The 15,310-nt window shown below is 43.2% G+C and overlaps 2 protein-coding genes across 5 annotated transcripts in view; one reads left to right on the top strand and one right to left on the bottom strand.

Annotated features, from left to right (window-relative positions):
- Positions 1-95: 95 nt before the first annotated feature.
- Positions 96-6,055, bottom strand: si:busm1-57f23.1 (uncharacterized protein LOC368621 homolog). 3 transcript variants are annotated; one of them, XM_047329333.1, is made up of 7 exons: positions 5,843-6,055; positions 4,030-4,091; positions 3,664-3,896; positions 2,821-2,993; positions 1,238-1,389; positions 567-668; positions 96-394 (listed from the first exon to the last, which is right to left on the bottom strand). In XM_047329333.1, the coding sequence occupies exons 4-7, from the start codon at positions 2,855-2,857 to the stop codon at positions 299-301; spliced, it is 387 nt and encodes a 128-aa protein (XP_047185289.1). In that variant the 5' UTR covers positions 2,858-2,993; positions 3,664-3,896; positions 4,030-4,091; positions 5,843-6,055; the 3' UTR covers positions 96-298. The 3 variants fall into 3 exon arrangements, with proteins under 3 accessions (XP_047185289.1, XP_035464542.1, XP_035464541.1); XM_035608649.2 differs by lacking the exon at positions 2,821-2,993 and having other exon boundaries at positions 5,859-6,053; XM_035608648.2 differs by lacking the exon at positions 2,821-2,993 and having other exon boundaries at positions 5,843-6,053.
- Positions 6,056-7,979: 1,924 nt separating this feature from the next.
- The window catches only part of il11ra (interleukin 11 receptor, alpha), a 44,202-nt gene continuing 36,871 nt past the window's right edge, over positions 7,980-15,310 (top strand). Inside the window, exon 1 of one of the 2 annotated variants that reach the window (XM_035608630.2) lies at positions 7,980-8,205. The gene's annotated coding sequence lies outside the window, so the exon portion shown is untranslated. The remainder of the gene's footprint in view (positions 8,206-15,310) is intronic. The other variant, XM_035608632.2, reaches the window with a different exon arrangement.

Here is a 15,310-nt window from a genome sequence, read left to right on the forward strand (position 1 = left end):
TTAAAGAATAACATAAGACAAATGAATTAGGAAAAGGACACCAAGCCAGAAATAATCTCCACATGATGGTAACAAACACCAACATCTGCTCTTGATCGCGTTTTTCCAAACAAACTTTATTGAGATCAATATTTTAGAAAAGAAAAAAATTGTTACTCTTCCACCAAGCCACACATCCACCACTTGCGTTTCTTCCTCACAAAAGAAACGTGAAGACTATATCAGGTTCAGAAGTGAGCCAAAGCTCCATTGGGGCTGAAACCAGAGTACGAAAGTGTTCAGTCGATTGCAACAGAAGTTAAACCGTCTCCGCAACTGCCGCGCACTTGAAATTCTGCAGCTCGTGTCTGCTGTTGCGTGGGTTGAACGTCACCTCGAAGTGACACTTCAGGTGCTGCGGAGGGGGGCAAACGACAATGACGGTGATTTAGGAAAACCCGCCAAAAACATACAATGGGTCACTTTGAATTTCGCAACTGTTCTGCCAATGCTGCCCGTGTCGCGTTTCCGGATGTACAAAGTGTAACACACGCACGCGCACACAGGAAAAAAAGAAGCAGACCTACCTTTTTCACAAGACTGCAGCTGTCCAAGTCGTGGTTTTCAGACTTGAGACACTTGGTTTTTCTCAGGACTGCGTCTATCTTGAAGTTGATCATGCTGGTCACCTGCGGTGACACGACAAGAGGACCACAGGGGTCAATTCGACGTCGTGACACTTTGCCGAGTATCTATGCGCTCACCGGCCACTTTGTTAGGTACACCTGTTCAATTGCTTGTGAACACAAATAGCTAATCAGCCAAACACATGGCTGCAATTCAACGCATTTAGGCACGTAGAGGTGGTCAAGACAACTTGCTGAAGTCCAAACCGAGCATCAGAATGGGGAAGAAAGGGGGTTTAAGTGACTCTGAGTGTGGTATGGTTGTTGGTGCCAGACGGGCTGGTCTGCGTGTTTCAGAAACTGTTCACGCACAACCATCTCTAGGGTTTACAGAGAATGGTCCGAAAAAAAGAGAAAATATCCAGTGAGCGGCAGTCGTGTGGACGAAAAGGCCTTGTTGAAAGTACGCCACGAAGAATTGAGGCAGTTCTGAAGGCATAAGGGGGTCCAACCTTTTACTAGCAAGGTGTACCTAATAAAGTGGCCGGTGAGTGTATATATATATATATATATATATATAGCTGTGAGATGGTGTACTGATGGATGTGAGTTTCTGAGAGAAGGGGTCATGCCTGGGTCTGAGCGGCGGTGATGGAGGCCAGCTTGAACAGGCGCTTGCTCTTGGACTGCGCGTTGAACATCTTGACCGCCTGCTGAGCCGCATTCTGAACCTCGTCGGAATCGGGACTCCTCTCGAACCAGCCGCCCAGGAGGGGCACTTTTTCTGTGAGCAAATCACACACACACACACACACACACACACACACACACACAATAAAGTTTATGGACTGCAACTGAACTAATAAGGGTAACAACAGTTAGGTGACGTGCACTGTAAGCGGCACAGCACACGATAATCTTGTGCCATTAAAAGCACATCCACACTTAATTATTTTCACAACGTCTCCAGTTGCACATTCAAACACGCACGCACACACACACACACACACACACACACACACAGACACACACGCACACACACACTTCTGTGTGTTATGATTCTGTGTGTTCCCTTTGGGGTTTTTTTTGAATTTTTTTTATGCTCCTTCATCCTGAAAATGTGCTTCTTCTGCCCAGAACATCAGTCAAGGATTTGGAAACCAAAAGAACACCAAAACCCCTCCCGATTCCGCCGGCTATGCGCCGTGCACTTGTTTCGCGTCTGCCAAACCGTCTCCGCCTCTCTGCCAAACCAAGCCTCAGTCATCAGGCCAAGAAGAGTTTCTATTAGGAAATAAAAGCCACATTGAGCGATAGTAGCTCCAGCGCTCTAGTTTGCGTGGGTGGGCGAAGTAACTCCAACTGAACTGCTTTTATTTGTTTTGGTTTTTTTGTTGTTTTGTGCAAGTCACACAATTTTTTTTGAAGCCGCAGCAGTTTCAGTGGCTCTAGCTTCTGAGGGGGCGGCAATGTCGGCTGGCCGGTGCATCACTTGTTTCCACTCTGGAATCATCTCAACGTGGAAAAGGATGGAAAACCATGGAACTTTCGACAGACATTCATGGTGGCTGAGGAGACGGAGCCCATGGATCGGCGGGCCAAAAGTTTCACTCATCCTGTAAACTTTCTCAATGCTGACACAAACTTTGGTACGGTTTTCCCCTGGTGGAGCTAAATACATGTGTATGCTCGTGTCATATTGTGTCCCATCATGCAGTATATCACGTTCTGATCTGCACCAACCACAACGTTGCTCTGCTCTCAGTGTGAGCCACAGAAACCACCGACGTTGGGCACTTTTTTTTTTTTTGGGGGGCACTTGATGGAACTGCTGGATCATGTTTCCTTTTTCCAAACACTCCCCAAACCAAAAGTCCAGCCAGCCGGCTGAGCCAAACCGTCTGACTCACTGTGCCCGACCAGACTTACTGTCACGTCTACGGTCTGAGTGAGCACACAAACGCACAACTTGTTTTGCCGCTGTGTCACACGGACGCACCTTGCCAGAGAAAGAGAAATCCAAATGTCCCAAGCATATAATTAGAAACATGTTTACTATTCATTTAAGGCTGAATCACTTCACTGCTGGACTGTCAATCAAGGGTTTTGCTCATGAAAGACTAGTGATGATTGCGAATGTCTTGTCAATTCAAATGAAGATGGACATGAGATCGTCAGTACCCTGGGTTATCACCTGAATTTTTGTTTATTCTACCTTTTATGTCGTGGGTCCTCTGTACAGTGCTGAACATCCTGTTCCATTTGTTTGATTTTGTCGTATCACATGAAGGCACAAGGTCGAACTGGGCGGAGTTGCAAAGGCTTTGTTTGGCTGCTTTCTAGTTTGTTAGTCATGATTCTTCTGACACAGATGCCTACTGTATGCTGCTGTCGTTGTCCAAAAAGCAAGTGGTTAGTACAAGGGTATTCCATGTGCAGTATTAGATTTAAACATATAAATATTAGTGTGCTTTTTGCAGAAGCCCTGCCTCACTTGGCTCGACATGAATTGATTTGAATTAAACTTTCTTTTATCCACATCACCTCTCATTTCAGGCACTCATTAGAAATCTGGAGATAAATCAGGAAAGGACGACTGGTAATAGATGATGACATTGTCTGCACGTAGTAAGTGTCACAATTTAAGCTTGTACTTTCCTGTTATCACAACATTTTATCTTTAAGTATAAGGTAATTAATCTGGATCCATGAAATATACGTATACATTGTCAGGATCTTGAAAGATATCCATTTAGTTTTCTTCAATTTCTTTTCCTAGTGTTAAATTTAGCACTAAATGCTTCTGTATGTTATAGTTATGATTACAGCTTGTTTGTATTTCATGCAGAGACCTTTAAAGAGTTTTGTCACCACGTTTTGGGAGTGATACTGTATACAGCCACAAAGTCTGTTTGCTCAAATACATATATCCGAAACACAGAGAAGGTCAGTCGAATCTCTCGCCAACGATATTCCTTCATCCTCCACGCGTCTCTGTGACATCGCTCCCCGTGACCATACACTCTTCTTTCTCTCTCTCCCCCCTATCACCGCTTACTTGTTGTGATGACTTCCTCCACAGGCTGATCTCCCAGACAGAGCTGGATGGCCGACAGACATATCACCACCGACAGCGGGAGAGACATCTTTCAACTCGCTGCCTAACCGACGAAAGGATGAAGGATGAAGGATGAAGGAGCGTCAGGAAATAGACGTCAGATAAACAGGACACTCCAGCTGAGCCGCTCGCAAACCAACTTGCCAGATGGTTCACAGTGTTTTGGAGCAAGACTGATCCACAGAGAGAGAGAGAGAGAGAGAGCACAGACAAAAAGTCAAGTTCAAATACAGTGGGGGAAAGGGGAAAAGGAAAACATAAATAGAAAAAGGTTACAGAGAAAGAAGCATCATGACAACTGTTTACCTCTCAGGTGTTGGGAAGTGTTGGACTCCGCCGAATGGATCCTGCTGCAATACTGAGCCAGACTGAGAGGGTGAGTGAGGTAAAGAGAGAGAGAGAGAGAGAGAGGGGGAGGGCCAGGGGCCAGGGCGTCATTAGTAAACGCCATTCATCCTCTGGTATGTTTAACAGGCCGGTGAAGACCACACCCACTGACTGGCAGTGACGCCATGTAGGGATTTAACAGACTTTGGCTTTGTGTGTGTGTGTGTGTGTGTGTGTGTGTGTGTGTGTGTGTGCCTGTGTCTGAAAGAGAGAGAGAGAGGGTTGGCGTGGGTGGCTGATGTTGTTGTTGTTGTTGTTGTTGTGTGTGTCTGTGTGTGTGTGTGTGTGTGTGTGTCTGTGCTCTTTGTGTGTATTCACATCCCTGTGTGTCATGCGGGTGTGCAGCCTGCTAATTGTGTGATAAGCCTATGTGGATGTGAGCCTGCACATTTTTTGGTGGCTTTTTTTCTTCTCTTTTACACAAGTGAACAACAAGTGCACTTTTGTGGGGACACACACACACACACACACACACACACACACACACTGACTCAACCCCCAGCTGGTAACATCTGCCCCGCAGGCGGCCTGCGAGCGAGCGAGCGAGTGAGTCACAATGCAAACTGTAGCACACAGCAGAACCACCACATCACACACCGGTGCAGAGGTACACATAAAACATCCCGTCCAGAATATTTGCCATCATGTGATTAGGGCTTTAAAAGTGTTTGCGTAGCGGTGAAGTGAATGTCAGTGAGCGGAACAGAGTGGAATGAATGAACGGCCTCACTGTGTGGGCCTGCTGGTAAAAGACATGTAGCAGCACTGACATATTTTCATCGGCTTTTGTTACCTTTTTGTGGTGGCAACTATTTTCCCTATTGCGTATTCATTTGCACAATTCATAGTACGAATACATACTCTTATAAACCCCCATTCTTCTGTCAACCCTTTTGACTCCAGTATGTAAAGAGGCTAAATGTCCAGCAGGGGGAGGCAACAGAATATCATTTAGTGCAACAGGTGGCTGACAAAGAACAGAGCCACTGTAGTTTCCATTGCAGACAGCATTTTCATATAGTCGGGACCACATTACCAATGATGTAAAAATGAGAGGGGAGCTGAAATACAACACAAGTACATACTGTACTACTGTACATACTGAGTCAAATTCCGTTTTGAGAGCACAGAGGCCTGGCAATTGAAGCAAATGTTCTTTGAAGCCGGACTGATGATTAATTGCATGCAATTTATTTTTCTAAAAACTTGTCATATTACAAAGTATTTACAAACTGTGCATTATTTTAAACCTACATCTATTATGCAATCTGTTTGACATTTTCTACAATGAAACTATTGCTCACAGGGAATCACAATGAAAATGTAGAATTGATCGGAGAGGTAGCATGAGACAAGAAGGCCAGATAGAAATGTGACAAAGGACAGGCAGATGGCAACAGACCGTCAGGTACACTGGCTCGTACTTTGGCAGAGCAGATGGACAGAGCGAAAGAAAAGCCCAGTGCAGATGGATAAGCAGTTTGAAAACAGGGAGCAGTTTGGTTTCAACCGCACCGCAAGCTATCTTGTAAAATTCTATTAACAACTCCCTGACACAGCCTAAATAAAACCTTATAAGAAAGTAGAATTTGAATAACATTACTACATTACATTATATAGTGTAGGTATTCCAAGGCAAATAGTTGCATATTTTTGGACAATGTTCATGATGAATAAAGAAAAATAGACAGCAGCACAAAGGAAGAAGGAGCAGAACAGAATCTGTTTGTACCGCTTCAGTTTTAGACCTGGATGATATTTCACTGCTCCCCATTCAACTGATGACACTATTGTGCTGTTAATTCCACCAGGCTGCAGCTGAAAGGTCATGGGGTCAGGGAAGGGGACGGGCCGGATTTGTTCAGATTGGAAATCCCCCAATTCACCAGAATAAATGTTGTTTTCCTCATGAGTGACCTGGACACTAACTAACTGCCATACTTTTACTCTTTTCAAGTTGTCCCTTCCTCCAGTCTGTTAGTCATGAAGCTCAGCTGGAAGGGATTTGATTGGCCGTTTTATGCCTTTGAAGGGAGATCTAGGTCAAAGGTCAAAGGTACTTCACAACTTTAAAGGACCTAGAATGGAGTACGTGGCTTGTCCTTCTGTGGTTGGCAAGGTTACTAATGAGTACGATTTCATATATGTACATTAAACAGTTTTATTGGTAATTTACTCATGTTATAATAGCCATCATATTGTATTTCTACCTTTCTGCATATGCGAAACATGGCATTGAATGTAAGTGTTACTGAAACTATGAAAGTAAAAAAAAATCTTTTATGAAATCTGCATGAACTCTGCCTTGATAATGTGATTAAATACTGAGCCCCCAGTTTATTAGGAATAGTTGTACAACTAATACGATACCCAATAAAATCCTACCTTTGAGTCGGCGAAACCAGTTTTCTATTGAAACTGTTTCAAAAGAGGTGTTGATTCTACCCTGCGGTGAATTGGAGACTGTATTTGTTGTGTTCCCGTGACAGATGTGTTTTAATGCCGCCATTTACATTCGATGAGGAGGGGGGGTTGAAAGGTCAGTGCGTTCCATAATGAGATGTTACTGTCATCTAGTTTATCGTCTGCTAAATAAAACGTTGGAGCCATTAGTGGTTTTTATGTGCTCAATGTTCTCGTCACATAACAGGTGAGCCAAATGACTAAATAAATCTGTCTCATGGAAGCATGACTGCAAAATCCCATCCATCATAATCGTGCAGACTGTTTCATGGTTTATATTATTGTCCCCATCGCCTGTGTAATGAAACGTGTGGTTATGAAAGTAGTGTACTATTTGACAACCTATCATGATCTGCTTCACTGTAATGAGTCGGGTTGAGGGAAAACATCATTTGTGGACCAAAGCTGCTGTATTCAGTTTTTTTTCCGTGTGTGTGTGCGTGCGCACATGTGTAAACAATCAGTGGAAGACGACTGTTAAACTCAAAATGTCCCTCATGCCCTACTTGTTGTTACCTCATAGGAGGCTGACACGCACTGTTTGTCTTCCGTCAGCACTCCAGGTTAATGATAAATTAAATTCATTAAAAGCAAATCTCTGTGTATTTAACTTGGCACTACTTATTTTTTTAACCTTTTTTCCCCCTTTCCAACACTTATCTCCTTAAACTGTGGCAGAAACTCGTGGTGAACACAAAAAAGTTAAGTGTAAGTGGATTATTGGGGAATCAGCTTGATCCAAATGAAGATGAAGATAATTTATTATTATTTATTTTTTCTTACTTTGTCTTCGTACTGACTAGTCCCTCATTTAAACCATTGTATATTTACTTGGTAAAATACATGTTTTTATTCTATTACGTACATTTGTCCTATTATCATAATTGGTCCGTCTTTTATTACTTATTTAACTTCTTGTTTTTGTTTTTATAGAGCTTCCCTGCAACACTAAATCTCGAATCAAATACATTTTTGTTGAAATAAGCAACATTCAAAGTGGTAGTCTAATCACTGGCTTGTTAGGTCAACTAATACATCCATGCAGTTTGGTCATTTTGCCACAAACTAGAACTGCATTCATTCAAATTCATAAAGGGGAAAAAGGAATCAGAAAAAGATATCAGGAAAATTACAAAGATGTAAACAAAAGGAATGCATGGAGAATAAAGGCAAGGCACGTTTATCTGTATAGCACATTTCAACAACAACAGGGCAATTCAAAGTGCTTTACATAAAAACATTAGAAGCATTGGGAAGAAACAGATAAAATCACATCACAACATAATAATTAATCTATCATAATCCCTTGTCTGTTTTTTTCCGTGCCACATTCCTTAGTCAGACCTCAGAGCCTCCATAATCCCCTTACAGCTACGACCCGCCCACTGGGCCCCCCTAGTGATTGACAGCCGGCTCCTCCAACCAAGGCGGCGGCCGAGTCGCTCTGGAGCTCCTTCCCCTCCCTCCCTCCCTCCCTCCCAGTCCGACTTTGTTGCTCCGTCGCCCCGCTAGTCCTCCCGACTCCAGTCTCTCTCCGGGGAGCCAGAAGAACAGCTCGACGGAGTCCGCGACCATGGAAGGCGACAACATAATAATGCCTGTTTGACTACGGCGACATTTGTTTTCTCCAAGGTGAGTTTTTTTTTCTATAAAGGCGGGGAATTAGCGGGACAGGAAGTTGTGGGGGCGAAGAAAAAGTTTACCCGCTCACTCCACGGGGGCGGGCGGGCGGGCGGGAGGGAACCGACCGAGGGTTGTTTACCCCCGGTGTTGTTCGCGGTGGGGATGTCATGCTACTAGCTAACGTGCTGGTCCCCCATTAGCTTGTGGCAGGTATCACCATGGAAACCACCACATAGCGATGCCCCTTTAAATTACACGTGCGCGCCCTACAACAATGTTTCAATTCATGTGTTTCATTCATTGTGATTTTTTAATAGTGTGATAATAACTGAACGTAACGAGATGTGTTGCCTTGGCAGCAGCTGTGTTTTTTTTGGTCATTTTTTTAAATGGTGAAAGTTGTTGGAAGGAAGAAGTTATTATTATTTAATATATTATTATTATTATTATTATTTTAAGACATTTGGCTTGGTTTGAAAGTTTGTGATCATGTAATAATGGGCTATTCTTAGTGGCAAATGTGTGAAACTCATGGTGAAAACAAAAAGTTAAGTGTAAGTGGATTATTGGGGGAATCAGCTTGATCCAAATGATGAAGATGAAGATCATTTATTATTATTTATTTTTCATATTTTGTGTTCGTACTGAGTAGTTTGTTGTTTGAAATTCATTGTGATTTTTTTAATAGTGTGATGACAACTGAACGTGATGGGACGTGTTGCCTATGCAGCAGCTGTCTTTTTCCTTGGTGTGATCTTTTTATTTTAGGCCCCTTGTTTTAAATGGTGAAAGTTGTTGTAAGGAAGAAGATATGACATTTTTAAGACATTTGGCTTCATTTGAAAGTCTGTGATTATGTAATAGTGGGTGATTATTGTGGCAAATGTGTGGTTTGTGTGTGACATACACACACACACACACACACACACACACACACACACACGCATAACTCTACTTTACCTGTTTTGCTTTTTTCCCCATTCTTAAAGCCCCAAACACAGAAACACACTTGTGTACATTAGATGAAGTGCTTGAAAATCACAGAAAAGCACTTGTCAGATGCGACAAACATGCCAAATCTTCCCAGGTAGTGACTTCTCTTATCTTATCTCATCTAATTAAACACATCAACAAACTCCCACTCGTCTTCCTGCTCTTTGTATGTATATTTATACGCGCAATTAAAATGTCCCGGGGGCAACGGTGGAAGGTTATAACGGACGAACACAGTGCACACATACCCAGACGGAGACAGATTGGGGGACCGGGGGTCTCTCGCTACAGATGTGCATTCCTTCAGCCAGTGGAGCGATCGAGCCTTTAAATAGAGCTCGACAGGAATGCACACAGACGCGAGAGCAGAGAGAGAGATGAAGCCTTTGTGGTGGCCTCTCAGGAGTATGGAATATGGAAGGTATGGATGGTGGAAGGAAGGAGGCAGAGGGACGAAGGCGCCGAGCTCTGTGTCGCACAGAATCAGCTCAGGCTTTGTTGCATTGGGCATTAAAAGCAAAATGTGCCTCAAACCTTGTTCTGTTACCTCGCTCACCTATAGTTCAAGGCCGCCAGGAAAGTCAAGGTTCGGTTATTTCGAGCGAACAACTTCAATGTGGGGGGGTTTGTGTTCTTGCATCACAAGGTTGCACCTTGCATACTGTACCAGTGGCGGAATTTGAGCCCTATACCCACAAGTCGTACGCTCGTGTTTATCATACAGGCCCGACCCGTGGCGTGATGCTTCAAAGGGACGATCTGGTGAAAAGCAAATTGAGTCTCGCCTATTGTGTTTACACACACACATGGAATTCGAGACCCGCTTCTCGTTACTTGGAAGGTCCTCGCTAACCAGAGCAATGTTCCAAGAAGACATATAATCCAAACAATGACAAATATAATATAATAATGAGATCTGTTGTTGGCCAGAGCGCGGACACTGGAGGAGATTTGCATGTTCTACATTCTTGCACAAATCTGGTAAGATTCAGGTGCCGTGATCAGAGGGGATGGGATTTTCTCTTCTCCATGTCTGTACTGTATGTATGAAAGCCAAACTAAGTTAGAGCGAAATCCCTTGGTGTTTTTCAAGTATCCAGCTGCAATCACTTTTTTTTTTTTTTTTTTTTTAAAGCAAATCATACTTTAAAATACTTGTAGCGTGTTGGTCCTGGCTGCTTGAGATGTTGAACTAAGGATTTAATTGGGGATTGTAACCTGTTGGGCTAAGGTCCCGAGTTGCTCGTTGGTTTGTTCAGCACTTCAGATCAGCTATTCGCTGGTCACACGTTTGGTAAACGGCGCCTTCTTCATGGGTAAAGTTGTCCCCGTCTCATTTGGCTGCTTGAACGGGATTGACTCGATCGCAAATGGCTGTTTTCGCCATTTCTTCAACACTGTTGGTTGCTTTCATCCTTGCGCTTCAACCCCATGTGACAGAATTGTTTCAGCCAGTCTTGCAGTGTTGTTGTGCCCCAGTTTTTCAGTGTCTGCCTCTTTTATTTTCTTCTTCCACGGTCAACTTCTTTGCTTTAAAACCGCTTCAGCTAATTAAGCAGTTGAGGCGAAGCAGAAGGATTGGCCAATTGTTGTTTCGGTCCCATAGGGTCGGGTCGAGAGGAGACAAACAGCTGGCCCTTCTCTGCAGCGCACACATATCTTGTCAATTACAACCGTGTTTACTGCGTCTGGATTTCACATCTGAGACCGGGTGGCCTGATAACAAAAAAACAAAAACAAAATAATCTTTGTTTCATTCTCTCGTTTGTCGAATTCACATTATCTGTCGTAGTGACGATCAACCACCCCCCTCTCTCTCTCTCTTTGACTGCTGTACCACTGTGAAACTGAAAGTACACAGAGAAAGTCACCGGGCACCTTGTTGTTTACCGCTGGGACGGCAGCCTACCCATGGATTAAAGTCTCTTTCTCTCTGTGTAAGAAGAAAACCGGAGTGTATTTTTGCTTTTACAAACATTGTGACCAAAAAGCTTGTAAAAAACCGCCCCAATATTTACAAATACACATTTAGGAAACATACAGTGGAAAAATGTGTAATTTGGACTGGGGAGTTACAGACGTATCCAGAAAAAAGGGAAAGGGAAATCCAGGGTGCTCAGGTTTCTGAGAAAAGTTTGGGAACACCTGGTTTCGTAGCTTCAGCGTAGCTGACACACGGTTTGTCCTTGAGCCTTTTGTAGCCCTTTGCAGAAACATAATTCTTGAGGATAAACGTAAAGTTCAAAAGTGTTTACATTGAGGGTTAGAGGAAACCTCGTGCTAACTGTAGTGCAGACAACGTGGAGGCATTTACATGTCAATGTTGTTGGGGATTATACCTACAAGAGGAGTCTAGTGAGCTTTGCCAGAGCACATTTATGAAGATAATAACTAGTTATAGTTAAGGGTGCTAGTAACTCTTGCCCCAGGAGCAATAATCAATCAGAGACGCAGATCCTAGCTACAGTTTCCCCATTCTTTTTCATAATTCGCAAGTCCAGATTTTCCATTTTAGCAATTAGATTAAACACAGGCCTTAAAATTGTAACCGTATAATCTGATTTAATGTACTTTTGTTCATTTTCTGCAGCGCAGCTCTGTCCGGCTCAAGTCACCTCCGAACACCTCGTTCTAGTTGGAGAAAGGTGCTGTTATTCAGCTCCGTCTGATTCCCTGCAGACAGCTTGCGCTGGCAGCGCAATCTCTGCACAAGCTCATGCCAAAAACCACATGCGCGCGCACACACACACACACACACAGAGTCTCCACATAAGACCTTGACACAGGCTCTCATGCGTGCCGCACATACATGCATGCATAGGCACAAATTCAAGACGATTCCAAAACGCACATGCACACAGAGCTAAACTCAGTCCAAGCCTCCGTAGCCTCCCCTCCGCACACACTCATATTTCACCAGTCACACACAGAGGGCCCACGGCAATCAACTTTTAAATTAGAGAGAACGCTGCTCCAAGAACTGGAGTGGTGCTTGCCAGGTCTGAGGCCATAGCTCCTTGGTGTGTGTGTGTGTGTGTGTGTGTGTGTGTGTTTGAGAGAGAGAGAGAAGGAGCCAGCTCTTGATATTAAACCAACTTTGAGGGGCCTAGATTGGGGGTGTTTCTCCTCCTCTGCGCTGCCGTTCGTGCACTTTGTCCCCGAGTGTTTCACCATTCGCTGGAGTTAGTTTGGGACAATTTTTTGGAGTTGCAAGTTATTTAATTCCATTCTACTTCCGATCACGATTGTCTGGGTTTTTTGCTTACAGTTCCAACAGTTCCCAAGCCACAAGGTCGAGCCCCTGACCTCGTGGCTTTGGAGCCGTGGCCTCCTCTGAGGTCGGCTGACCAGTAAGGACAGTGATAGTGAACGTGAGATATTTGCTAGCTAGCCATTACAGTTTTTTCCCCTGATCTAAGTAAAAAGCGTGGGTACACTCCTTGTGCTGTCACTGTCATTAGCTCTGCCTGTTCCACAATAAACGTATGATGGGTGAATCGTGGTTGGATATGGCAGCGCTGCAAAAGAACCCTACTCGCTCTTTGATATGTACGCCTCGTGGTGCCAAACATCTGAAGTTTGCCTCATCTGTTTCAGATTAAAAAAAGCTAATTTTTTCTTTGCCAGCGGACTCCTTTTTTTTTTTTTTACAATGGAAATGTCAAGTTGATGTCAAATCATCTGCATTTGATCTGTTAGCACATGAATAAATGTATGACTATGTTTAAGAGTACATCACAGAATATATAGACATATCATTGGGATTTGTAATAAAGTCCAGATGAATTCAATTGCAAGAATGGAAGTTCTGAATTTTACATTATGTCACATCAAAGCTGTAAAAGAGCAGAATGGAAAGCTACAGAACAAAAATTTGCTCTATATGGATGAATGATTTACAGTAACTCTCCTTTACATCACTCTTTACAACAGTGGCCACAGGAAAAAGTATCTTTTGCATTACAATGTAAGAACAAAGGAAGGCATAATTTGTTACTCATTAGTTACAAGGCAGAGAAAGCAATACTGTGGGTAACAGCGTTTTTAGAAGGAGAACACTACACCACCATCAGTCTCCGTACAGAGATTATTAATTTGTTTATTGTGTCCGTTGATTTATTAGAAGCCTTTTTAACACTAAGCCTGCAACGCTGGTATCGGTTTACAAGATGGAAAACATGAGATTACAGCATGAATGCTTGTGAAGGAGGGAAAACATTCATTAAGTTTGTGCTGTCCCTTTTGTGTTTGCCACTACAAAACCAAGGAAATAGAGACATAAAACATGTGGCAAGTGTTTTTGTTCATTGCCAAAATGCTTATTGCCAAATAGACAGGGATCAGCAATCCTAACCCTATCAGGCAAAGGTAGCCTATTTTTAGTAGAGAGCGATGACCATGGCTTGATGAAAAGCATGGTTTCCATGCAGGAAAAACAAAAAACATCTTGATTGATAGTGGAAAGAAAGAGAAGGACACTCTCTCACTTATTAGCCTCTACAGTGGAAAAAACACTGGAAGGACTGGTTGATGTCGATAGCTCCTCTTTTTCCTTATCATTTATTGGGGTGAATCGTGTGACACAACACAACATGGCATGCTCCGAAAGTTCCAGGAAAGATAAATATTAAAGAATGTGCTTCCTTCCCATGCAAATGCGCTTCAGTATGCCAATTGGACGTCTTGCAGAGCTCTACAGCACTACAGCATTTTTTTATCTGTTGGCCACAGACACAAATAGAACATTTTGCCATTTCAGTGTTTGTGTGAAATTTGTATTTTGACTAACACAGCCCTATCAGCATTATCTCGGAAACGATCGACAGTTTTGGTATCGCATGTGCAGACACTGCTGCAGTCTTGCCAGCGAAAGCTCGCGTACGGTACCTATACCCGGTCCAACATAGTGTTGACTGTGGCAAGATTACTAAAGTTTGCATATAGTATAAGTTTGTGCTGGTGGAAAAAAAACCGGCCTTGATTGCTTTCGTATATAAAACTCTCACGACCGGTCGACTTGCCAAACCAGCATGAAGAATACTGTGGATTGATTTACAAGCTGCTGTGGCAAAGAAAAAAAAAAGAAAAAGTGCATGAGCATTTTGGCTGCTCTGTGTTGACTCCCACCCTGCAGGTGTTCATACTTACCGTCACTACCATCCCCCTAAAATGTTCTCCTTTGCCAACCTGATGCCTGACGTGAAATTAAAAAATCAGCTGAGCACATTGATCCCGCCATCTTGTTATGTGAAGAGGTTTGTTAATGGAGGCTCACTGTGACACCTCAGCAGGGTTTATTTTTCAGAGTCGTGAGAGAAAGAAGAGAAATTGAGCTCTCATTTTTTTGCCTTTTGTTTTGTGTGAGAGTTGTGGTGCGGTCTCCATTACTCGGTAGGAAGCCAAAGAACTTCATGACTTGGAAATGGAAATGCACGTCGTTACGTCCAGTGCCCACATGTGCTAATACAACAAACACTCCCTTTCTTTGGAGTTATGTAATTCTCCTGCATGTATGGATTTAACTGCCAAAGTAAGTACAATACTCAAGACAAATTGGTTTGCTTTGGACGCTGCAATCGTTAATGTCCAAAGTGTGGCTTGTTGGCTGCAGTGCTTTGCAGAGCAATGCCTCTACCTATGGATCCCTATCGGGATACTCTGATTTTAATAGGATGGACCTATTGGCCAGACAGCGTCATCAACTGAAACTCGCACAACAGACACCTGAATGTGGCAACAGTGGTTGAAAAGTGTCACACCTGTTCAAGCTTCAAGGTTGGTCGCCCAAAACAATACCCCTCCCATGTTTTGAAAAAAAAAAAAATCTTGCAAATTTCTCTTGTCACCAATGTGCAAATGGGGGAAGAATCAGTTTTGAATATTCAAGGCCTTCGCAGATTTGCATGATTTTGCGTGCTTGTGTCCTTTGTATGCAAAACGTTTTTCTTTAGAGAAGAATTCAGAATTTTGCTTTGCCAATTGTTACCTGTCCAGGAGGTTTGAGCGTAACTGTCTGAAGTTTGTTTTCACGTTCGTCTGCAGCAGAGGGGAGTGTATTCTGCGCTCGACCTCTGATTCCCAGGTTCACATCTGGACGTATAGCAGCAGGATTATTTTTGAC

Source organism: Scophthalmus maximus, chromosome 20 (assembly GCF_022379125.1).
Source record: "Scophthalmus maximus strain ysfricsl-2021 chromosome 20, ASM2237912v1, whole genome shotgun sequence".
Lineage (NCBI taxonomy): Eukaryota > Metazoa > Chordata > Actinopteri > Pleuronectiformes > Scophthalmidae > Scophthalmus > Scophthalmus maximus.